Genomic DNA, 23,601 nt, shown 5'->3' with positions numbered 1-23,601 from the left:
ACTGAAATAACCTTCTATCTACACTGTGACAGCTACCTTGTATCCTCCAACATTTATAAAAGCATTATCACAGTATAAGTTGACAATTTGGTGTGCAGGATAAAAAAACATCTGTCTGTAAGTGACAGAAAAGAAAGAAAGAAAGTGACAGAAGAAAGAAAAAGATCATGACTAGTTTACTTACCTTTCATGCACTGACTTTCCCCAAGCCACCAGCAAAGAAAAGGAAAAAGGAGAAAAAGTGTAAGGAGAAGAGCACTAGCTATCCATGTTGATGATTTTCTCTTTTAAAAATTCTTACAACTCATATGTCAGGCAACACCAGCAAAATATTAACTACACCATTTGCAGTCTTCTCAACCTTGAAATGTTATGCACATACTAGCCACCGTAATTTCATTACCAAGCTCAAGATCTACAGAAGGAAAGAGGCAAGCAGCCTCTTTGTCACTACTTTCCACTGTGTCACTTAGTTTTCTCTAATGATAAATGATCAGAAAGTTAGGATGGAATTCTGCCTTATAAAGTCAAAAGAGGACAATACTCTAATTCTTAATAAAGCTATAACAAAATAAGTTTCTATACAACTTTTCAATTAAAGTATTCTATAGGATCTGTACAGTCTTTTTTAAATTCTAAAGAATCTTTCAAAGTCTTTCAAATCCTAATCTATTAATTGTCCTGAAACTCCTTAACAAAGATATAGATCCGGGGAAAGGGTTGTGTGTTATGCTTCAGGAAGCATGGAGAGCATGAATGGTTTACTTCAAGTTACGCATAAGGCTTCTGGCACAGCTAGGCTCATATACAATCTCCAGGAATCACATTACTGTGATACATTCCCTAGATGAATCCAACGCATTCAGTAAATAGCTCTAATTAAAACAAAATGTCCCTAATATTCGCCAGTAGTTAAGCAAAAAAAAAAAAAAAAAAAAAAAGAGGGACCTGCTGAATGCATTCACATGTTAGAAGGATGATTCAATAGAGATAAAATGTATACCAGTGGAAAAATACCTGTAATCTTTGTGTTTCTTGAGCCTCCTTTAAAAATTCCTGTAGTTCTCTCTTTTCATGTAGTAATGTCTTTATCTGGTTCTGCAGTATCTGCACTTCATGATTCTTCTGGCTAAATAGTTCTTCATCCATAACTAGTATCTGCTAGATAAAACAAAGAAAGTTCAGCTGGGTGAAAGGGACATTATTATTCCTACAACTGGAATATGAATCAAAATAAAACCTCATTTGTTTTTAAAAGACACGACCAGAACTGCAAAGACTTGAGGTATGTATAGCAAAATCTAAGTGTTATCTGCAGTTTCTAGCAGCTATTTCTTAATTTCTGTTTCATCTATTGATTTTGTTCTGACAAGTTTCATTCTTCCAAAGGAGATAATGTACTCACAACCAAACCTAATTTACTGAAATATATATTAAATTCAATTATTCTCTTTAGTATGCTGTTACATGTAGCTACAAGATCACATCATCTTGTGATTAATACATTTCTCAAATGAAAACAATAAGAACAGCTGTCCTCAATCTGCAACTTGGATAACAGTTTAAAGAAACCACAAGAATGCTTCTTCATATGTTCTTGTGAATGAACTTAAACTTATTGATGGAAACTTCCAAATATTGTTACTCTTCCAGAAAGCCTGAAGAAGCCAAATACAAAGTATTGAAACATCACATTGACACACAAACTTTCTCATTCCTGCTCTTCCTATTTTTTCTTCAAGAGTCCTGGTGGTGGACATATGAATGAGTTTGGGTGTTAGCTACAGCCAATCCACTATGCCAGTATTTTAATATCATGTAAGATAGCATTATCCAGACAATAACCGCTAGCAAAGAAATGTGTATGTAGAGACAAGAATAGGTCTACTATTAGTTATTAAATCTGTGCACATGCAAATACTGCTCTAGAGTCTGTAACATCTCATTTATTTTAGCCTTTCTCTAACCATCTCTTCCTGGCTGTGGATGGCATACTTACATGGGGAAGTGAGTTTAAACTAAGTTAAGTTTAAGCTCAGCTTCTACATGGTTTTGAACCTGGGAAAGAGAGGTTTAAAACAAGCCACAAAAGCAAATCAAGAAGGAAGAAAAAAAGCTGTGATTTAAACTGCTTGAGAACAAAGAAAAGACAAAATTCCTTTATGCAATTGCCTGATAACAATCTATAGGTTTATCAGTTTGGTTGCAAATTAAAAATGGGTTGATGTTACAAAATTCTAACTTATTGGAGCAATGCCTCCTTCTACACATGACAAACTCAAATTAATTTTTCTGGTGCTCATCTGGCATCAGAACTTCACTCAGTTTCTAAATAGTGTACAGTTGTTTTAAGACATAAAACTAATTTTGATTTGAGATTATTTTCATTGTACAATAATCTGCATTTCTTTTATTTCGATGTTCACAGTCAACATTTTAATTCAGCACATCCAGTATATGTACTTCCTAAATGTATACGGGGATGTTTCAAAAAATAATTATTTATTTGATCATGTATCAGTTCTGTTGGAAGACATGATCTCAGAAGGCTGAGAGCACTTCTCCCCATAGGCCTTCTCTAGGATTATTATGGCTGTGAGAGAAACAGCTAATCAGCACTATCGATATGACAGGATCCTCATGGAATATCTGCATGCTAAGACTACCAGATGTTGTTTTGAAATTTGCACCTTATTTAGAAAACCATAAAGAAGTATGATGTCACCAAAAAGCAAAAGCTGATGTTTAACACAAAAACAAATGTTAGAATGTGATTAGACAAAGTAATCAGCAAATAGTTTAGAAACTCAGTTAGCTATAGGCATGGCAATGGAAAAGGAAATACAGGAAGTGTTATGAGTACATAGCTGAAGAAATACAATTTAGGAAATTGCTAAGAGATATGAGATGAGACTATAACTTCATAATATTAGACAGATTAGCATATTTCATACATAGTATTAGACAGAAGTTGCAAAATTTAGTCCCTGGGTTATCTGTAAATTCACTGATACCTTTGAAAATATCTGTGTTGCAATTACATCTGTAATGCTTCTGACAGAGTAATATATTTGCAGGATTCAAAACATTTTCTGAGTTCACAGGACAACTGCTGAGGGTATGCAGTTAAATATACACTTCCAAGAGAAAATGAAGTTTTCTTTCCCTCTTTTCTCTGTCTTCTTTTTCCCCCAACTAAGTCCACTCCCTCACTTCCAAGCCCACCAGTCCAAGGAAGAGAAGAAGAAAGAAAACTTGAGGATCAAGACAGAAATTGTTCCGTAAGTGAAGGGGAAGTGAAAGAATAGAGAAAACAACACAATTATGCAAAGGTAGTTAATTAGTGCAAAACCAATCACTCTCTAACTCCAAAGAGTAGACTGATGCCCATTAGTTCCTGTGCAAAAAGACAGCTAACTAAATCCCCCTCCTCACCCTTTCAGTTTCTGAGTACGTCATATGATGTGAAATATCTCTTTGGCTGACCTGGATCATCTGCCTGGTTGTGCTCCTCCTGTCCCTGGGTGCACCCACCTATCTATTCACTGATGTCACAGTGATGGTCCCTTGATGCTGTTCAAACTCTCCACAGCAAGACCTAAAACACTGGTGTTTCATCAGCATTGGATTAGTCAGAAATGAAAAATATAGCACCCTGCAAGCATATATGAAGAAAATTAACTCCATCCCAGTCACATTAAGTACAACCTCCACTTCGTACTCCACACCATTTATGTCATGCTCAAGCCCCATACTATCCAATGCAACCTGGGCTCTGTCTGGTTAGAGTGATCACTCAGGACAGGAGCCCAGGCTATGCTACAAGAATTGTTGTATGATCCTACAACAGACCAGTACAGTCCTTCCATGCTGTCAGAGATTGAAATGTTACCACTAATGGCTTATACATTGTCATAACGATTTTTGCCCATTATGGCAAAACTGTACAACAAAGCTGCACCACCAAAGCCCACAGTGAATGGGCTTCCTGACTAAAACCTTGAACTGTGAGTTAAACTGACTAAGGCTATTGGAGATACAAAAAGTGTCACTACTGGTCAAAGCACCTCAGGCCTGGGGAGTAATGGATAAGGCTGGGAGGGCATTCACAGAAGAGACAAGCCCAGCAGGTTCAGGGTGGAGGCCATAGCCACAGGATTATTTGTTTCCAGGTTTACACAAACTCACCACCCCCCCGCCCCCCCAACTAAAGGGTGGAGAAAGAGAGCTTGGGGTGCATGTGAAAACCTCTGGTCAGAGGCAGGGAACATCCATCCTCCGCTGTGCAGACCAGCTCAGCTGCATTTCTACGGGACTTTCACATGAGGGGCAGGTAAGAGGGAGTCAAGGTCCATCAAAGGCCCTCTGAAGGGCTGCCCAGAGCCTGTGCCAGAGGACTGTGCATAATGCAAAATTATGCAACTGACCCAAAGTCTTCCAAGGGACAGTGTCAAACATGGCCCTTCCTCAGGGGAAGCACCTGGGTGTTCCCACCTGGCCCAAGTGTATATTAATCCATTGAATACTATGCTTTTGGTGGGGGGCCCTCCACCAAAAAGACCAGAGGGAGAGGGTCAATGAGACATCATTAAGATCCATGGAGAGGTGGTATGTTTCTACTTTATCTGACTCTCTCACTCTTCCTGTTCCTCCTACTTCCCTCCCTCCCTCCCTCCCTCCCTCCCTCCCTCCGTCCCTTCCCTCCCTCCCTCCCTCCCTCCCTTCCTTCCTTCCTCCCTTCCTTCCTTCCTTCCTTCCTTCCTTCCTTCCTTCCTTCCTTCCTTCCTTCCTTCCTTCCTTCCTTCCTTCCTTCCTTCCTTCCTTCCTTCCTTCCTTCCTTCCTTCCTTCCTTTCCTTCATTCCCTCTCTTTCTCTCTCTCTTTCCCAAAATACATCCATTTTTTGGTATCAACATACAATTTCATTTGGTTTTAAACTTGTTTTGGGGAATAATTGAAGAATAATTGAACATCAGAGTTCTTTCTGGTTTATTCACAGAGATTTCTCTTTGTTCCTTTGAGATTAGAGCACAGGGTGGAAGCAGGGGTTCAAACCCACAAGGCCAAAAGTCCACTGAATCAGAATCAGAAAGAGGAGGGGGGTCTACTGCATCTCAGGAATTGGCTGACAGCAACTGGAACAGTAATCTTCCTGGAAGACCCTTTTTAACCACTGCTTCTTCCCCCTTTACTACAGACTGCTTTATGTGCAAAGTTCCAGGACCAAAACAGGTGCACCACCCCACTTCTCATGTCCTTTTCACAGTCACGCAGATAGAACTGTAGGGTGGGATGTGCTATGGGCCCATGGCTCCCTTTCCCTTAAGCAGAGGAATTCCTACTCATGGTAGCCAATAAACTGGCCTGCCCAAGCAAGGAGGTAAAGAGATTATCCACATAATCTTTTGAGTTGCTAGACCTTGTGTAACAATCTTTCCACAGCTGAGATGCAGGCCCATGGCAAGCAAAGGGAATAGAGCTTTTGAGTAAATTGCCAGAGCTGGGAAACTGCACAAAGTTGGTGCCACAGAGTCAACCTAATTCAGCCTGACTAGGCTGCTATCATATGATGTCTGTGTGTCCTGTATAGATTATTGCCACTCAGAACATGTGCTCTGTATATTGTTTGGATCTTTTGAGGCCTGTTTATTGTCCATGTGACTGAAAACCACCTCCACCACCTGTCATTCCCTCAAACATTAAACATACTCCCCTGTGGCAGTCCACATGCCTCACTAGATGACAATATCTTCCTTAAGAGAGTAGTTTGTGCTCAGTATGAGTCACCTCCAGAACGTGGAGGTGGCTGACCCTCTTCTAATCCCTCTGTCAATCTCACAATCCCTAGCAAAGAATCCCAGTTGATGTGTTTCCCTACCTTTTAGCTACAGACTGTTAGCCCTGCTATTCCAGCTCTGGAACAACCAGGTAGCAATTAGTTCATCTTGTCAGGCAAAATCTTTACACATTATCTTGCAGCTAGGTCATAGGACCAGGTAGCTTCCACTACCATCACCCACTCTTATGATTTCTGTCTCTTTGCTTTCCTATCCTGCTGTGGAACAAGCTGCCTGTTCTCATTCTTCCTCTCTCCTCCTCTGAGCAGGAGCTGCTGATTCTCTTATTAACTTGATTGCTGCTTCCATTGTTTCTTCTTTATTACAAGATCAGCTATTACAGTTGAGGATTCAGTCTCTGGTTTAGTGTCTTTGTGGCCTCAGACCAAAAGACCTTCTCAATCTCAGATCACAACAAGCCTGTTTGTGGGTTTTTAAAGCAGAACCTTTTGCAATTCTAAGGGCACTGGTCACTGATTTCATAGGCATGGAGCAGATCCAACACAGCTATAGAAGTCACTGCGTTTTACCTTTGCTCCTTCAAATGATGTATTAGTTTGATGTGCTCATGAGCCTGTTCAGACATGAAATCCCAAGCTGTCAGAGGCAGCAATGGCCCTGTGCTCCTGCCCAACTTCTCCCATATATACTGACACCCCAGGGATCAATCACCTCAGAGCATATTCCTGTGTGGCAACCCCAAAGAGCTGCTTAACGTTATGAACAATAAGCAAAGTCGTGATCACAACTCATCAGTATGAACAGTCTGAACATAAGGATACTGAAGGAACTCAGAAGCCATTACATCAAAGCTAAGAAAAACTGTCCTGAAAGAGAGGAAGGGATAGGTGCCACGTTTTTCCCTCTCTCCAAAATATATCTCTCAGAGAAGAAGAGGGGAAAATTATAGCTGCTGGTTTTATCCATGAAGGAGTACTGGTACATCCACAATGTAAGACCCAAGTACCAGCTGACAGCCAGTGGTTTTGTCATAGCTCTCCCAAGCAAGGGAAAACAAAGTGATAAAAAGCAAACAAAACAACAAAAACTGGAAATAGTAATTAATGATTCTTGGAGGCTTGTACAGCTAGAAAGGAATCAAGCATCTAAATATTCAAGGACACATACAAATCAGCACCCAAAGCAAATATGCAGCTTCATGACCTGCAACAGTCATTCAACATCTTAATTAAACAGATATTGACAGCTACATGTTTAATCTAGCACACTATAATCAAATATGTTATTATATTGAAAGCCTTAAGCCACAGGTTCAGTTCCAAAACAGACTGTTGTGGGTTACTCCAGTAGGTAGCTAAGCACACAGAGCTAACTTTTCACTTCCCCTTATCCGCATCTCCTAGGAGGACAGAGAAAGAGCAAAGGGAAATGAAAGCCAGAAAATCTGTGGGTCAGGATAGAAACTGATGTAAGTGATGATGAAGTGCAAGAGAGAAAGAAAATAAAATCAAACATGATGCAAAAGCTATCACCCACCACCTCCCAAGGCTGACTAATGCTCAACCAGTTAAGAGCAAAATACACCTAATCTTCCTAAACCTTCTCCTTTCCCTTTTGCTGATTCTTGATTGCTGAGCATCACGTTATGTGGTATTAAATCTCTTTTTGATTAGTGCAGGTCATCTGCTTTGTTGCATGTTTGTATCTCCAACTATTTATGCACCCTCCAATCTATTTACTGGGGAGTACAGGCAGAAAAAAAGAAGGCCTATCACTGTACAAAACACTGTTCAGCACAAGCAAAAACATTACAGTGTTATTAGTATTGTATTGGTCACAAATCTAAAACAAGCATCCTAGAGATGCTATACAGAAAACTAACTCCAACCCAGTCAGACCTAGCATACTGAGATAGCTAAAACCAAAAATCTAACAGATAAAAAGCTCAGCCTCAAGAGCAATCTTGAAGCCGACTAAAGAAAATGTAACGTGACTTCACTTATCTTTGTTGTCGCTGACTGTCGTCACTGATTGCGTATTCAAACATCCATTAAAATAGACCTATGTCCCAGAGATTAGCCAAATGAAATTATACAAAATTGTACATTAAATTTAATTGTCAAATTAAGTACAGGTGACATTTTTATCCATCTTCCAAAATGGAGTTCAAATTTTGGCAGATTGCTTTTTCACTTAGTCATTTAAATAAACAGCTTATAATTAAATACCTGGCATTTCTTTAGCTCCCTCTTCAGCTGAAGAACTGTGATGTGATGCGGTATTGGGCTGGTCTCAGTCCCTGCATCAGTTTCCTGGATGGTGAGAGTTTCCTTCCTTACTTTCTCTACCATAGTGATCCAGCTCTGCAACCTGTCCCGCTGACTTCTTCTTAAGCTAACATCATCATTCAAATCAACCAGAAAGGGGAAGGCTTCATCTACACAATTTCTGTAACTGAAATATTGAACCTGAAGGCGGGTGAGCTGCTCCTCAAGTGAAGTGATACGGGCTTTTTCTTCATTTAAATCATGTAACTGCTGATTACTGACCTGTTGGCTCTGCAAAGCTTCCCGAAGCAATCTGATTTCAAGTTCCATTTCATCAATTCGGTCTTTTTCTGGGTTGTAATTTACTACTGGTTTATTTCTAATATTTTTGGCTCTGTTGGCATATTTGAGGGAATTTAAAGATTCATCAAAGTCCAGTGAGGACGGACTTATACATGTTATCATAACAGTCTTGGCATTTCCTCCAAGAGAGTCCTTCAGAATACGAGTGATTTTAGCATCCCTGTATGGAATATGTACACTTTTCCTTCTAGGGTCTCCAAGGGCACTGATAACATTTCCCAAGGCCAAGAGACCACTATTGATCTGAATAGATTCTTTGAAGCGTTCACCAGTATTTCCAGTCTTTGCTACCCTCTCTGATCCTGCCAAATCCACAAAATGAAACTTTGAAGCGATTGACTCCTGTGCAGCATCAGTATTTTTCTGATACTCTGCAGACTGCTTCTGACGAATACTGATGGTAAAAATGGCATGAGATCGACTAGAGTGCTCATTCATCTGTGTTGTTCCTGTGTGACGAGCTGCATTGCCACTTTCCAGCAGGCTTATCACTTCATCTGCACATTCTACTTGGAATTCCTTAGCACCGACAATCACTTTAAACACCAATCCAGGTGAAAGTAAGAATAATTTAATTAATTCCAAACTCTTCAGCAAAAATTTACAGCACTAACCATAAAAATGTTTAGAGAAAAATACAAGCCTGCATTATTATAAGGTCATAACATATAGCTATAGAAACTATATAGAAGAGAAACATGTGGAAAGCATGAGGTGCAACACATCTGAAACTTGCAGATATTTATCGTATGGATGTATTGTGCCATAACATTTGAAACAGTATAGACACAAGACACAACTCATTTACACACTGCACATTACCTTTAAAATTTACAGTGTAGCGCTAGCTAGAAAAAATATGAGCAAAGTCAGCTCAAAGGATATTTTGCCAATTAAAAAAAAAGACTAAAAACGATAAAGTTTTTAGTAAAAATTATTCCCAGCCTAAGAAAATAATTTCTGTTCTGAATAGTGCAGATTGTTGGGCCTTTGGGGCAGCTATCTGCTAGTAATCTAATAAAGTGTAAGTGTACTTCTACCAAGTACTCTTACTAATGATATTTTTTATCATATTTTTCTTTTAATGAGAAATGGACAACATCCTAGCACAATTCACTGAAGCTGACTCTAACTGTACTGAAGAAAAGAAATAATTTAAAACATAATGTGGGATCTTTTTGAAGCAATGATATTGTCTGCAAGATTTATGCTAAACTAGTGCTTTCTCCCAGCTACAAACAAAATGACAGTTTAATATAACAGTATAATAATAGAGTAAACAAAACAATTAGAATATAAAGAAGAAAAAAAAGCCAAACCTAAAACAGATTAGATGCTTTCAGAATAAAATACCTCTGATGCGGATTCTTCTAACATTTTCATGGGGAACAGGACACCTATAGGGCAAGTGTTAACCTCAAAGCCTCTAAAAATGTCTACTCTCCCTCCTCTTAATGAAATGGTCTCTTACATTCATTTCATTGTAAAAGGGGAGCAGACATATACAATATAATTGACTTAACAATTGTAATTTTGAAGGAAGATGAAACGGTTTAATCTTAAAGTATTTATTCAAGTGAATAATCACACATTATTTTGTTTCTAGACAGAACTTGCAGAAACAAAAATTGTCTATTTACTTTACCATTTGTTGCCATTTCCATCCATATAATAGAACATCTGTATTGCTCACAGGAATCTCAACCCCACACTGCGTCCAAACAGCTAAACTGAGTTTATATTCTGAAATTGAGTTTATATTCTTTAACTTTATTTCCCCTTTTATTCACTAGTAGTGAATAAGCACTTCCAAGAGAAAGCAAAAATAATTTGGACACAAACAGAAACACAAAACTCCAAATTTAAGAGCTGGAATCCTACCTGTATTTCCCTTCTCATCTTCTCGGATATGCAGTTCTTTTACAGAGGTCTCCAAATCCAACAAATCTCGAAGTTCTTCCTTGTAAACCTCTATATAGGATACCTTCACATGGAAGTTAATATTACGATGTTCAGAAATATGATGAAATAATTCCTGAATAGCCCGTGGGATTATGCCCCTTTCATCCACAGCAAGTGATGCTAAAATATAAGCACAAATGTCACACAGACTTGCAGTCATTCTGTCACATAAATTAAAAAGACTGAAATTTCAGAGAAGCCTGTGATATTTCATATGCAACACACTAAGGAATCTGAAAAGCTCATTGTTCACAAGAATTTTTGTAATTTTTGTGTGTGTATGTGTTAGAATTTTTGTTTGCATCCAGTCCTAGGATACAAATTTAAGTTCTAAATTACATAGTTTTATAGTCATTAAAGTTACGAAAAATATGGATTCTGCTTTAAAACTATACTTCTCAGAGTACAGATTTCTTCTTTATCCTTACTCAATATGGTTAGCAATGACATCACAAGGGCTTGAAAAATTATAAATTCTACTTACATAAAATAAAACCATCAAATATCTTGTCTTAGTGAGACAAGATATATGACCAACATTAACAATAATTTCCTATTTTTTCATAGACACGGAACACTTGTGCCAAACTCTACTTTTTTAAAAGAATATTCAGCATAGGACAATGTTTTCATTAATAATCTGTGTTCTTTATCCAAGACTATGGAAGCTGTTTGCCTATGAGACAATGCCAAGAATCTTTTTTACCAAAAAAACTTGTTTTTAGATGTTGTTCACATCTAACTATTAATTTAGTAAATATATTCATTGAACTAAAAGGTTTTAATTGCAGAGCTATGATCAGCCTTAGACTGTGCCATCCCCTACTGAAGCAATTTAGCTAGCAATGGTACTTACAGGAGCATGAAATAACTACTAGCGAAGGGAACAGAAGTGAAGCTACAACAATAAGCAGAAGAACCCAATATATGAGGCTCAACAAAGCCAAGTGTGGGGTCCTGTCCTTAAGTCACAACAGTCCCCTTAAGCACTACAGGTTGGGTGGGGGCAGAGTGGCTGGAAAGGTGCTCAGCCAGGAAGGACCTGTGGGTGCTGGTTGACAGCAGCTGAATAAGGGCCAGCAGTGTGCCCAGATGGCCAAGGGCATCCTGGCCAGTACCAGCAATACTGTGGCCAGTGGGAGCAGGGCAGTGATTGTCCCCCTGTGCTGGGCACTGGTGAGGCCACTGGTGAGTGCTGTGTTCAGTTCTGGGCCCATCTCTGTAAGAAGGACATTGAGGGGCAGGAGTGTGTCCAGAGAAGGACAACAAGGCTGGTGAAGGGTCTGGAGCACAAGTCCTGTGAGGAGCAGCTGAGAGAGCTGGGGGTCTTTAGGCTGGAGAAAAGCAGACTCAGGATAGACCATACTGCTCTCTACTACCACCTGACAGGAGGGTGTAACCAGAGGGGGTCACTCTCCTCTCCCAGGTAGAAAGTCACAGGGCAAGAAGAAATTACCTCAGGTTGCACCTGGGGAGGTTTAGATTAGATATCAGAAAAAGTTTCTTCACTGGTGGTCAACCAATAGAACAGGCTTAGTTGTAGACCTGGAAATGCAGGATTAATGGCTGGACTTTATGATTTTAGGGGTTTTTTCCAAACGAAAAGATTCTGTGATCCTAATATTCTAAATAAAAGGAAGACTCTACCAAGATATTTACAATACTCTATTTATATCTACTTGAAAGAATTAAATACTAAATTTCTTTGATGACACAGGAATTTCTCTCAAAAGCCCCCAGAAAGCAAACAAATACAACACAGAATGAGCAAGCAAACAATTAAGTGCCTAATGAAGACATTTTCAAGGTAACATAAACATGGCAAAAATTTTCAAAACCACTACATTTCAGAAAACAAGTTCTAATATAAGTTGCATGTTAAAATGTGGAATGTGAAAGAATACTTACCAAATTGGACCTTTCTTACCTATTTTTGGTACAGTGTTATTTATGGGTAAGTTTTTAGAATTTTAATTATTACATAGATTTTGGAAGTTTTGATTTTTTCCTCGATCCTTAAAATTTTGCAGCGTCATCTGCTATGTAAGAAATATTAAACTTGCACAAATGAACCCTTTACCAATTAAAAAAACCCAAAAACAAAAAAAAAACTTTCTATAACCTACCAATGCGGTCACCGCCGATGGTGTAAGTCTTCCCAGAACCAGTTTGTCCGTATGCAAACACTGTAGCATTGTATCCTTCAGTCAGAGACACTAGAAGAGGCTTAATGCAAACAGCATAAACTTCTTCTTGGGTTGAGCTTTTGCCAAATACAAAATCAAAAGTGAAGACGTGGTCCTTTCCAATGATAACCTGTTTAGCATTTGGGACTAATCTGACACACACTTGGTGGTTATGAAGTATTTCTTTGGAAAGCAGAGGTCTGACTCGGACTGCAACTTTAACTGGGATCTCCTCCATGACAGACTCCAGCCTTGTGCTTCCCACTCAGTATTCACACAGTCAAGAAGAAATCTGTTACCACTGCTCTGATCACCTCATTCACAGTTGTCTGCAACTAAGGAAAACAGTTTTCTGTGTTACACAATACAAAATAAAGGAATCTTCTAAAGTGGAAAATTGAGATTTCCTAAGGAACATGTAAGCACCATTACAACCTTGAAGAGCACCTGATATAAAAGCAGGTCTATTAATAACTATATAACCAATTAATAAATTTAATTTTGAATCTATTAATTTCCAAGCTAGCAGACTTAAGTCTGAAAGTTGCCTGATTTCCTGTTTGAATATAACAGTCATACAAAGCAACAATACCATAAGAGCTTGTTAATAAACACTGTTGATAAAGCAACGGGTTACAATGGATCCTCTCATTTTCCCATTCCTGCATTCATATTGCATAGGTAATACAAATCAGTAAAATCAAACCTTTTTCTCCAAAAGCTATGTATATACATATATATATATATATATATATATATATACATGCTTCAATACCCTCTTCCACTTACCAAGCACCAAACATTTCTAACTCAACAAGCACAAAGAAGTGTGCTTTAAAATGTATCTATTTACTACATGTAAAACATTGCTCTGATTTTGATCTGAAACTTTAGGAAAAAAACTAATTATTTTTTAGAAATTATAATTTTAGCATACATGGTTCCTTATACTGCCTGGTGCACATTCATTCTTAAAGCATAAGCATTGCAAAGTAGCAGACTTGTAAATATTAAGGAATTACCTTTCTTTATAGCTGTTTTTCACTAGAATTCAAAAATCTACATGGGATCAAACTGAGGCCTGGAAAGAGTGACCTGAAACAGAGACAGACAGAGCAAAAGGAACAAAATAGGTATTTATTGAAAGGATACACCTTGGGCAGTGCAAGAGCCTGGCCAGGGCTACACAAATTGAATCCAAGACGGATCCCGGTCACGAGTTTTTACACTTTTATAAGTTTTGGTTCATCTACATATTGGGGTCAATTGTCCAACCACAGCCCCAGGCTATCAAGTCTGAGCCCCTGGCTTCCCCCTTTCCCTCACCATTGTTTATGCTTTTTGGGTAACACTTGTCCTTGTTCCTCTAGCTCTAGCTAGAAAAGATTGTTTTATCTAACTCCTCTGTGAAGAGACATTACTAACACCTAATATGAAGTTTCAGAATTACACATTAAGCAGTAAAGAATATGAAAAATATAAAAGTTAAAACCTAAGGCATCACTACACACATCTTTTCTGTTGTTGTTGCTGATTCTGAGAATCTTTGTCATACAAGGTAAAGTTTGCTGAACTTCCTGCTCGCACACACATTGTCTTCAAGAAAGCTGTATTACTGAACTGGCAGAAATCAGGTAAGGCCCCAAAATTCAAGTTTGTTGAAAACTAATAGCTTAAAACAGTGTTGTCTAACAGCTGCAAAGAGAAGAGCTTTTGCATTTTATTTCATTCTAAGTCCTCATTGAGGACTTGGCCATTCACAACTGAAGTTTGAAAAAAGAAAAGCCTCATTTTATTATTGACTGAGCATAAGAACAAGTAAGTAAAGCATGAGAATGAGCCAAGACTCATATCGTAAGGGACATGGCAATCAGAAACAGATACATAAACATACTAACTACAGATTTTGATTGATAGCTGGGTGCATCATTTTTGTACCCCCTAGCAAGTGCAGCTCTTAAGTGCCAACATTTCCTACTCTCTTTTTAAGGTTATATTAAAAAACAAGCAAACAAACAAATTAACAAATCACGTCCCGAGTGTGGGAGGGAAACCCTGTTTCCTGAGAATCTCTTTTGTAAAAGAACGGGGGAACATGAAATACTCCCAATATGTCAAGGCTGGAGAGACACTTCGGTGCGGGCGCCCGCGGCTGCCATAAGGCAGCGCCAAACACACTGACAACCTTTTCGCCTGCAGGGATGTTGTGAGGGCGGCCCAGCAGATTTTCCGTGTTTGCAACGCCTCCAGACCTGAGGAGCAGCCGGGATCGAACCGCGCGCGAGTGCCGAGAGTCGCTAGGGCCGGCGGGGTGCCTGCCTCACGGTGCCGCGGGGTGTCGCAGGGTGCCGCGGGGTGCCGCGGGGTGTCGCGGCGTGTCCCAGGGTGTCGCGGGGTGTCCCAGGGTGCCGCGGGCCCGGGCCGGAGCCGAGGGGCGGCAGCGGCGGCGGCGGGCGGCCCGCGCAGTTTGCGGCCCGCGCTGTTTGCGGCCCTCGCTAGGCAACGGCCGCCATGGCGCCGCGCGCACAGCGCCCCCAGCGGCGGGACCGGCGCGGCGGGCGGGCCCCGGCCCTGCTGCCCGCTTCCCTTCCGCCCGGCCCCTCCTGCGAGGCGCGGGAGCCTGTCCAGGGAAGCGCAGCGGGGCTGGGGAAGGGTCTGGAGCACAAGTCCTATCAGGAGCGGCTGGGGTGTTTAGCAGGCTGAGGGGGACCCTACTGCTCTCTACAGCTGCCTGAAAGGAAGGAGTAGCAAGATGGCGTTCGGCCTCCTCTCACAGGCAACAGGCGCCAGTACAAAAGGAGATAGCCTCAAGCTGTGATATGGAAGGTTTAGGTTGGACATCAGGAAAAATTTCTTCACGGGAAGGGTGGTTAAATATTGGAACAGGCTGCCCAGTCAGGTATTGGTGTCACACACCCTGGAGGTGTTTAAAGAAAGACTGGATATGGCACTCAGTGCCATGGTCTATCAGACAAAATCCACTACACAGTAGACTGTGTTCGGTCATAGGTTGTGTTGTAAATTACTCAACACAAACGGGCAGGTCAATCAATAAGGCAATTTATTAGTTTGTTGATAAGGAACAGACAAGCAGTGCTGAGGGCGTGGGGAATCTGTGCTCCACCAACACGTCCATCTCACCTTTGGTCACTGCTCCTTTCACAGGCAGTTTCTTGGTGGGCTGTGATGTGCCTCTGTGCTGGGGTACAAGTCAGAGCAAGCCCAAACATGGTAGCCAGCCCTCAAGCAGCAGTGGTCACAAGCCCCCAGGTCTGGACAAGGCTCAAACATGTTGTCAGGTTACACTCCGAGCAAGCAGGTAACAGCAGGGACAAATCTGCTCCTGCTCGCACAAGCCTGCATTTCCTTATACATAAAAAGTGGATACAACCCATGATTATAGTGGCAAAGTAAAAAAAAATGCATAAACCCAAAAAGAACAGCAAAGTGATTTTAACAAATGTAATGAAATCATCATATTTTCCTGTGTTTCATGTCCATGCTTTACTTTGAATTCAGTATTTTTGTTTACATTGATCATATGGTGTATTTCTGTAATGACACAAATCACTATGTAACATCTCACAGTTGGAATCAATGATCTCAGAGATCTTTTCCAACCTAAGTGATTCTGTGATTCCTCCCCTCCCTTGCTACCTCCCTCTCTGCATGGACTGAGCCCTCCTAGCAGAAAAAACCACAGTTACACCCCCATGGCACGTCTGTCATTGCAGTGTTTATTGAACTAATGGACGGATTACAATTTCACATCTGAGCAGTAAATCATCTGCCAAGCACCTGCCACCTCCGTGCAGGGTGGGACGGAATGGGCAGGAACAGGGAGTGGCCAAGGAGCAAGGTACACCACAGGATCTGCACACACCTGGCTGTGCGCACAGGCATATGCCAATACAGAGATTAGAGAAGGAGTAATAAATCCTATCTTAACATGGGGCAAAGTTTACACTGTTAATTGCAGTCAGGGCAAGCAAAAGATTAAAAAAAAGGTAGCAAAATGACGGGGGAAAAAAGGCACATTGTTACTACATCACCAGAAAACAAGCATTTGATTTAACAGTTCCAAATTAGTGCATGACAAATCACCATATGAAAATCAAAACTGCAGTTCAAAAGATAAGGCAGCAATACAAGAGCTATCAGATTGGACTTAGTAATATATACACCGTACTCGGTGGAACGGGATATCTTTCATGTCTTCCCTGTGATCCCTGGCATAATCCCAAAGATAATAATCGAGTAAAACCGCATTGATTTTTTCCTGCATGTCCTGACCCTTCTTCTGATAGAGCTCCTGCAGGTGCTTACAAATCAATGCACAGCACCAAATAGAACAGCCACGGATCTCTACCTCTTCTTTGTCTCCAGACTGAAAAAGTGTTCCTGCAGACACAAGAAACAGCAATCCATTTATGTGCAAAAGAGAGAAGGTCAAGGACTGCCTAAATTTGCTAAGTTTTTTCCCTTTACATTTATTCCGTTCTAGGATTCCAGTTCTCACTACTTACCCTGCAACTGTTAACAATGTTGCTATACATTTTCTAATGACTACTTTTATTTTACCATATTGCACATAGAAGCTTCCCTCCCATTCAATTCACACAACATCCTATAATCTAAGGAACTGTTTTAGCAGCAGGGTGTACTGCAAATCATTTCTTTGCTTGTAGAGACAAAAAAATAGTCTTTTATTACAGTATACTTTTTAATATATAATTATTATACTTCACAGTATATTTTCTGCCAAGATGACTGAAGTCTTAAGATTTTAAAATAAAAAAACAAACAGTCCCCGAAAAGAACTGGATGTAAAGAGAAGCAGAGAAACAGTGGAATTATTTAAAGGGGAATGTTCTCATTAGGATTCACGGAAGGATAAAATGTCTATGAGTTCTATTTAATATATAGATATGCATAAAGATATAAATACACATACAGACATTCTTTTAAAATTCATGGGCAACTGCATTAATCTCTTTATCTTCCTGAGTATTTCTGAAATTGCGTAATAGCAGTTGTACATCTAAATACAGTCATTTTACAGTGAAAAAGAGACTGGCTTATTTTCATTCATTAAAATTCATGGTTACTAAGCACTGGGAAGATGAAACCATGCTTTAAAAACGAAATCCTGTCATATGCAATTAACTTCATTTAAAGCAATTTTTTAAAATGGATTCTTATAATATTACTTTGCTTATTAACTAGCAGTTCAGTACAAATAAAGATGGATTCCAATGCTTTTACATCATATTTGAATTAATGACAAAACCATTGTTTCTTTTATGTAAACCTCAAAAATTGTAACTATTCTCGTGCTGAAAAGTGGTTTTGCAACAGCAGCTTTTCCGAAACTCATTCGGAAACTCAAATTATCTTCGAGTCTCTTTAATCCCTCCCTTATCAATGTTTAATCTGCAAAATAGTTAGGTCTTTATAAAAAAGTAACCCTAAGATCTCACTCAAGATCATGGTTAGAGAAAAAGTTCCTTCCTGTTACCTCGTCACTATGTAAGAAATCCTTGCTCCCTGGAGGAAGAAACTGACACATAATTCTTACATGGACAATGTACTATATTTTAGAACTAGCCAAAGTCTACAATATCAGGCGGTGAGATTACTTGATATTAGCAAAGACAGAACAAACCTGCACGTAGTTTTTTCATTAATTCTTCCGAATACTTCATTGCTTTTAAGTGAACAAGAACTTGTGGAATTCTGTAGTCAGCAAATATTGTCACACTGGAAATATCATCAAAAGCGCCATCTCCTTTGCCTTCTAAAACACTCCATGTGTCAGCCACAAGTATTTGTGCCCGTTTGTAGAAAGACACCTTCTTTTTCTGAAGAAAGAAATGTATGGATCATTTAAGTGCCTGATCAATAAATACAGCAAATAACATATTAAGCATAACATATTGTTAAGCAAACATTACTAAAGTAGAACAGAATAAAACTGCAACACTCTTAAGTATCTTAAAATCTAAACAAAATCAGATACAAACATGAGTTATGTGGAATGCTCACAAATAAACTGAATAAATGAATAACATAATAAAAGTTACTGCAGCAAATAAAAATTGCTTAGAATATGCCCTATCTCAGAACACGTTTGTAGTTGTTCACTGCCACTTGGCAAACACTATAGCTGAATGTCCAGCAACATTATTTCTCAGAAACTTTACAGTACATCCAACCTTTTAATTTGACAAGAGAAGCATAACAGGCATGTATTGTACTAGACAATTAAAACATTTTGTTAATCCATTTTTCTGTGTTGTTAAAGAAATAGAATTCTAGTGAAAACTTTAATGAATGCTCCTCTTTGTTTACTGCCAAGATGCTCTAACTATTCCTGACAGCAAATTACACTTTTTGTCTTTGAATGATTTTCTCCAAAAACACTGAAAATTTCAACTACATTTCAAAGAACAACTTCTGCAAACATCCTCAAAATCCCTGCCTTCCCCGAGCCTCATTCTATACTTGACACAGATGCACAAACTTACTTCTGGACAACATATGTGATTTTGTATGTTAAATAACAAAACACCACTTTAAACATCACACAAGAAGTGGTAACAAGAAGTAAATAATTAGCAGACCAGATTTTATCATAGCCCCTACTGCCCCCAAGCAAGGGTGCAATTCTTTCATAGACTTAAGAATTTTCCAGTAGTAAAGAACTGATTTTCTCTAGCACCACACCATTTCACAAGAGCAGAGGAAGGCAGAATTAGAATGGAACTTTTCATTTCATGCTGCATAATTTAATAAAGAAGAAAAACATAATCTGTGACTCATTACTGAGCAGATAAATTTATAAGTTTCTACAAAAATCTCAATATTAAAAAAAAAACTATGAAGCATTTCAAGTAAATTTTCCCACTTTTTCAGAAAGCAAGGAATGTGCTAGGTGGATGACACTATATGTCAAAGGGAAAGAACTTAAGAACTTTTTTACTGTGCAATTGACTTCACTGCACAGATAGTCTAGAGAGGTTGTGAAGTCTCCCTCACAGGAGATGCTCAAGAATTGTCGGGACACGATCCTGTGAAGTGTGCTCTAGGATTACTGCTCAAGCAGGGAGGTTGGACCCACTTATGCATGGTCCCTTAAACCCTTACCCAATCTTTGATTCTTTGTACGAAAAACAGGAAAGATAGTACAATTAATCAAAAAATGGAACCTTTTTCAACATGGCAATACAACTATACTTCTTTTATCTGCTTTTCTGCAACACCCTACCTTTCCAGGAAATAGTATCATATACAGGAACATTTGCATCTTCTTTGCAGTACAATGTGCTAATATTAAGGGATATATCTAATTAGTACCTACTGACATTAAAAGAAAGGCGGAGTATTGTGCAAACAGCAAAATGTGATAGCACAGCCATTAAAAAAAAGCAAAAAAAAAAAAAGCAAAGAATAGGATCATGAGAATTTTACAATCTCAGTCTCAGGTGATGGATAGTAAATAAAAGAAAAATACATGCAACATATGGGAGGATCAAAAAAGACTCCACTAAGTCTCTGTCAGAACACAAAAATCCTGATAAGTGAGTACAATATAGTCTAAAACTTAAACTGCTGTTGGGAATCAAATGCAGCACAGCATCTACATAGGAATTATCCACCAAGAAGAAAAAAATGTTTTGGAGATTTTGGTTTTGGTATGCATTTTCTTTTTCAGAAAAACTAACACTGGCAATTTCAGTGATTACATGTGTAAGCATTTTGTATATATATTTGGAAAAACGTACAGTCAAATAATTGTACTAAGTTTAGAAGCTTCCCTAGAAGGTCAGCTGTAGCAGTCTGTGATAGTATGATTCTAATGTAGGACTTATCTTATAATCATATATATTTCTTATTTCTCCTTTGGAAAGTTACTGAAGAGCACTGGTTTGCTGTTGGATATTTCACCATCTTTCCAGCTCCCTCTTAATTCTTTAGAAGCCTTACTTGTGAGAGGTCAACATGCTGCCATAAAAATAATGTGATCCATGTCAACACCTTCAAAATACCCATCTTGCTTAGTGAAAGCAGAAACAAAGCTTCTATATTCATGCAACAGGCTTTATTACTAAGTCAGTGCTTACAGTCTGGGATCATTTTTGGAACACCTTTTCATTCTGTAGTCTGCTGCTGCTTTTAGGGAGGCTTGCTTTATAAAGCACTCATCATCATCTCATGAAAGATATAACGTCAATGAGTACAGTCACTATAAAGATAAGAAAATATCACTTTACTTAGAAAATATTCCCGTTTCGATCATTAAAATTGTCAAAGTATTACTTTATATGTAAAAAAAAAAAAACCCAAAAAACCAAAACTAGTAGCTTCAAAGATGAATTCAAAAGAACTTCTGTTTCTTTATATAAATATATTTCACTTCACAAGCAGGAGACAAAGGAGAATAAAATAACACCTCCTACTGAAGGGCAATAAATGCAATAGATTCAAAGCTTCAGTGACTTGAAGTTGAAAAGACTGCACAGACTAGTAGTATAGACTGTACTGTCACTAACATAAAGTCTTCTGGATTTAATGACATAACAGCTGAGTACTACTGCACATGCAAGCGAGCACATGAGCTGCTACATAAGTCACGGGTACTAAATGAAAATCATGCCTGTATAGGTGAAAACTGGGAGACAATTCCAGATGAACACCGTTTAATTCCCATCAGTTTCTTTCAGTAAAAGCTTCAGTGCACTGTCAGCATTTGTAGAAGTGTGGGTTACTACTAATCTGTAGTCATTTGAGTAATGCCTGTTGAATCAACTGTTAAAGGGTGGAGTCCCAGTAGCTGTGCATTAATTCTACTAGTTTCACTTCCTTCATTAGCTGCAGAGAGCCTTACAAATAAAAAGAAGTGGGGGAAGAGTTTTGTCAGCAATTCAAGAGAAGTGAGAATAAAAGGAAAAAGGATTCATATTTTTCAGGCAGGAATAATCTCAAATACTATGCATTTTTAAAAAGTACAAAGGAGATGTGATCTAATTGGGAACTCAGAGTATACCAAAATAAATTACAATAACATGATGAAGAGACAGCATATGAAAAAAAAAGTACTTCTGTGGTGGGAAAAAGAAAGTGACCCTTTTCCTGAATAATTGTAGACTATCATGAGTATTCTACTGTTGCTAAATAGTAGGATTTTTTTTAGAGCTTTAGAATTACTTACCTCAAATACAGCCTCATCTCTGTAAGAAGGAAAATTTTCCAGTACGATACGTAGCAGTTTCTGAGCGCTCTTCTCGCTCATTTTAACACAGGTGAGGAAAGACCCTCCAAACTTCTCTAACAAAACTATTCCACTTTCATTCAGCACCCGATGTCTTTCCTCAATCAAAGGCAAAGGCACTTCTGTGTCAGAGCGAAATACATGCCTAACTTGGTCAAGCGTCATGGTGGCAAAGTAAGACGGACTGGTGATAGGTATTCCTTCAGAAAAGTGAAAGTAAGATATTTAGGCTATCACATAACATAACATATAGACCTAATTGCAGTGGCCATTAAAGGAAAGCACTTCTATAGGAAGATCTAAGAAGTCCATCAACTCTGAAACCCATCTTTGTTTTCAGCTGTAACTGCACCCACAGAGCTGCTCACAACTAAATTTGTGAGTGCATAGTATTTTCTTCTACGGCAAATTTCCAACATACAACCAGGGAACCGTTGTTATTTTTTGTATGTAATTTTCCCAACTGCATCGTCTTCGTACTTTAAGTGTGATGTTTACATAGCACACTGGCAAATATAGTCAGTATATCTAGTTTAGTCAGACTAGGCCTGTTTTCCCATGGATCCTTAATCATGCCGTGCATTCACAAAAAGTGTCTTAATGTTCATACTTCCTCAATTTACAAATAACTATGCAGAAAATTAATTAAAACTTTCATCTACACCTACAAACGGTTGGGGTTTTTTTCCCTGAGAACAGCAAAAGAAGTGAGTGCTAAAGTACCGGGTTTAAATAGAAAACTTTAAAATACTGGTTTAAAATACTGGTTTGAGCGGCCTCTGGATTTTCAGACTTACTTCAGATGATCTGGTATTTGATTAGTCCAGAGGATTCAAGCTTTATGCCTCATTTTTTTTTCATTTGCCTTGGAAATACGGAACTTATCTTAAGAATACATGTGAAATAGCCCAGCTATAGCACAGCTGACTACTGGCAATCCTTAAAGTCTTTCGAATGGAAGACATAACTCAGAGCCACGGGTTAGGTAGTTTCAGTACAAGGGTATTTAGAAAGCACTTCCAGTTGCGTTCCCCGACGCAGGGGACGCCTGCACATACAGAGCTCCTGACAGACGAGCAGCAGCTCCAGGAGCGTGTCCCACTCCCGCGGAGCCGCCTGCACGGCATACGGCGCTCGGCTCCCGACCCCTCGCCCCGCCCGGCCCCGCGCCCCCGGCGCTCACTGACCGTCGTCCAGGGCCCTGTTGACGGCGGCGCACAGCGACCAGAAGCCGCTGTAGGTTTTGTCCTTGTACTTCACAAGGTACTTGCGGTCCTCCTGCTCGGACCAGAAGGAGAAGTTGAGGGTGTCCACCAGGAACACCCAGTCTACAGCCTCCTTGTCGGCGGCACGGGGGTTCAGCTCGTGGAGGCTTTTCCACCCCGCCAGCCCGAACTCCGCCGTCGAGGCTTTGTCGAACAGGCTCTCCGCCACCCGCCGCGCGCCCTCCTCGTCCACGGAGACATCTTTGCTGTGCTCGGCTATGAACTTGGCGGACTCGAGAGGGGACGGGAACACCTCCATGCTTGGCAGGAAACACGCACACTGCCGGGGCCAGGCTCCGTGCCGCGCTTTCCGCGGGCGTGCGCGCGGAGCGGCCCAAGCTCCCCGCCGGCCCCGCTCCGCCCCGCGGCCGCCGCGCGCAGGCGCGGGGAGGCGGGCCCAGCCCGGCCCGCTCCAACCGAGAGTCGCCCCCTCGAATCCTGCCAGGCTGGAGCAGCGGGCACACTCGCCTAGCTGCTCGGCAGCTGTTTC

General features: G+C 39.8%; 2 protein-coding genes and 2 long non-coding RNA genes across 5 annotated transcripts in view; 1 reads left to right on the top strand and 3 right to left on the bottom strand.

The window, feature by feature from the left end:
• Positions 1-15,125, bottom strand: part of KIF27 (kinesin family member 27) — a 30,929-nt gene extending 15,804 nt beyond the window's left edge. The window contains exons 1-6 of one of the 2 annotated variants that reach the window (XM_056513145.1): positions 14,828-15,125; positions 13,598-13,670; positions 12,516-12,910; positions 10,309-10,509; positions 8,026-8,963; positions 1,018-1,158 (exon numbers count right to left, since the gene is read on the bottom strand). In XM_056513145.1, coding sequence (XP_056369120.1) covers positions 1,018-1,158; positions 8,026-8,963; positions 10,309-10,509; positions 12,516-12,813 — 1,578 coding nt within the window. In that variant the 5' untranslated portion in view covers positions 12,814-12,910; positions 13,598-13,670; positions 14,828-15,125. Of the gene's footprint in view, positions 1-1,017; positions 1,162-8,025; positions 8,964-10,308; positions 10,510-12,515; positions 12,911-13,597 lie in introns of both variants that reach the window. The other variant, XM_056513144.1, reaches the window with a different exon arrangement.
• A 76-nt stretch (positions 15,126-15,201) lies between these two features.
• LOC130264722 (uncharacterized) lies at positions 15,202-16,728 on the top strand. Its single transcript, XR_008842506.1, has 2 exons — positions 15,202-16,093; positions 16,183-16,728. It is a non-coding gene; the product is annotated as an uncharacterized LOC130264722 (long non-coding RNA).
• On the bottom strand, positions 16,297-23,494 carry QNG1 (Q-nucleotide N-glycosylase 1). Its single transcript, XM_056513146.1, has 4 exons — positions 23,034-23,494; positions 21,787-22,046; positions 18,241-18,436; positions 16,297-16,976 (listed from the first exon to the last, which is right to left on the bottom strand). The coding sequence occupies exons 1-4, from the start codon at positions 23,368-23,370 to the stop codon at positions 16,744-16,746; spliced, it is 1,026 nt and encodes a 341-aa protein (XP_056369121.1). The 5' UTR covers positions 23,371-23,494; the 3' UTR covers positions 16,297-16,743.
• LOC130264723 (uncharacterized) lies at positions 18,791-21,780 on the bottom strand. The gene is made up of 2 exons (XR_008842507.1): positions 21,028-21,780; positions 18,791-19,901 (listed from the first exon to the last, which is right to left on the bottom strand). It is a non-coding gene; the product is annotated as an uncharacterized LOC130264723 (long non-coding RNA).
• Positions 23,495-23,601: the final 107 nt, after the last annotated feature.

The sequence above is a fragment of the Oenanthe melanoleuca genome, chromosome Z, assembly GCF_029582105.1.
Source record: "Oenanthe melanoleuca isolate GR-GAL-2019-014 chromosome Z, OMel1.0, whole genome shotgun sequence".
Taxonomy (NCBI): domain Eukaryota; kingdom Metazoa; phylum Chordata; class Aves; order Passeriformes; family Muscicapidae; genus Oenanthe; species Oenanthe melanoleuca.
Note: the sequence above shows the minus strand (reverse complement) of the source record. Positions and strands in the feature narration are given on the sequence as shown.

Bases quoted from the DNA above. Each gene is read 5' to 3' on its own strand.
- QNG1 (XM_056513146.1), bottom strand. From the start codon at position 23,370: ATGGAGGTGTTCCCGTCCCCTCTCGAGTCCGCCAAGTTCATAGCCGAG. The intron at 18,437-21,786 runs GTAAGTAATTCT...TTCTTTCTTCAG, and splicing joins GAGATGAGGCTGTATTTGAG to AAAAAGAAGGTGTCTTTCTA. The intron at 16,977-18,240 runs GTTTGTTCTGTC...TTGTGTCTGCAG, and splicing joins AATGAAAAAACTACGTGCAG to GAACACTTTTTCAGTCTGGA.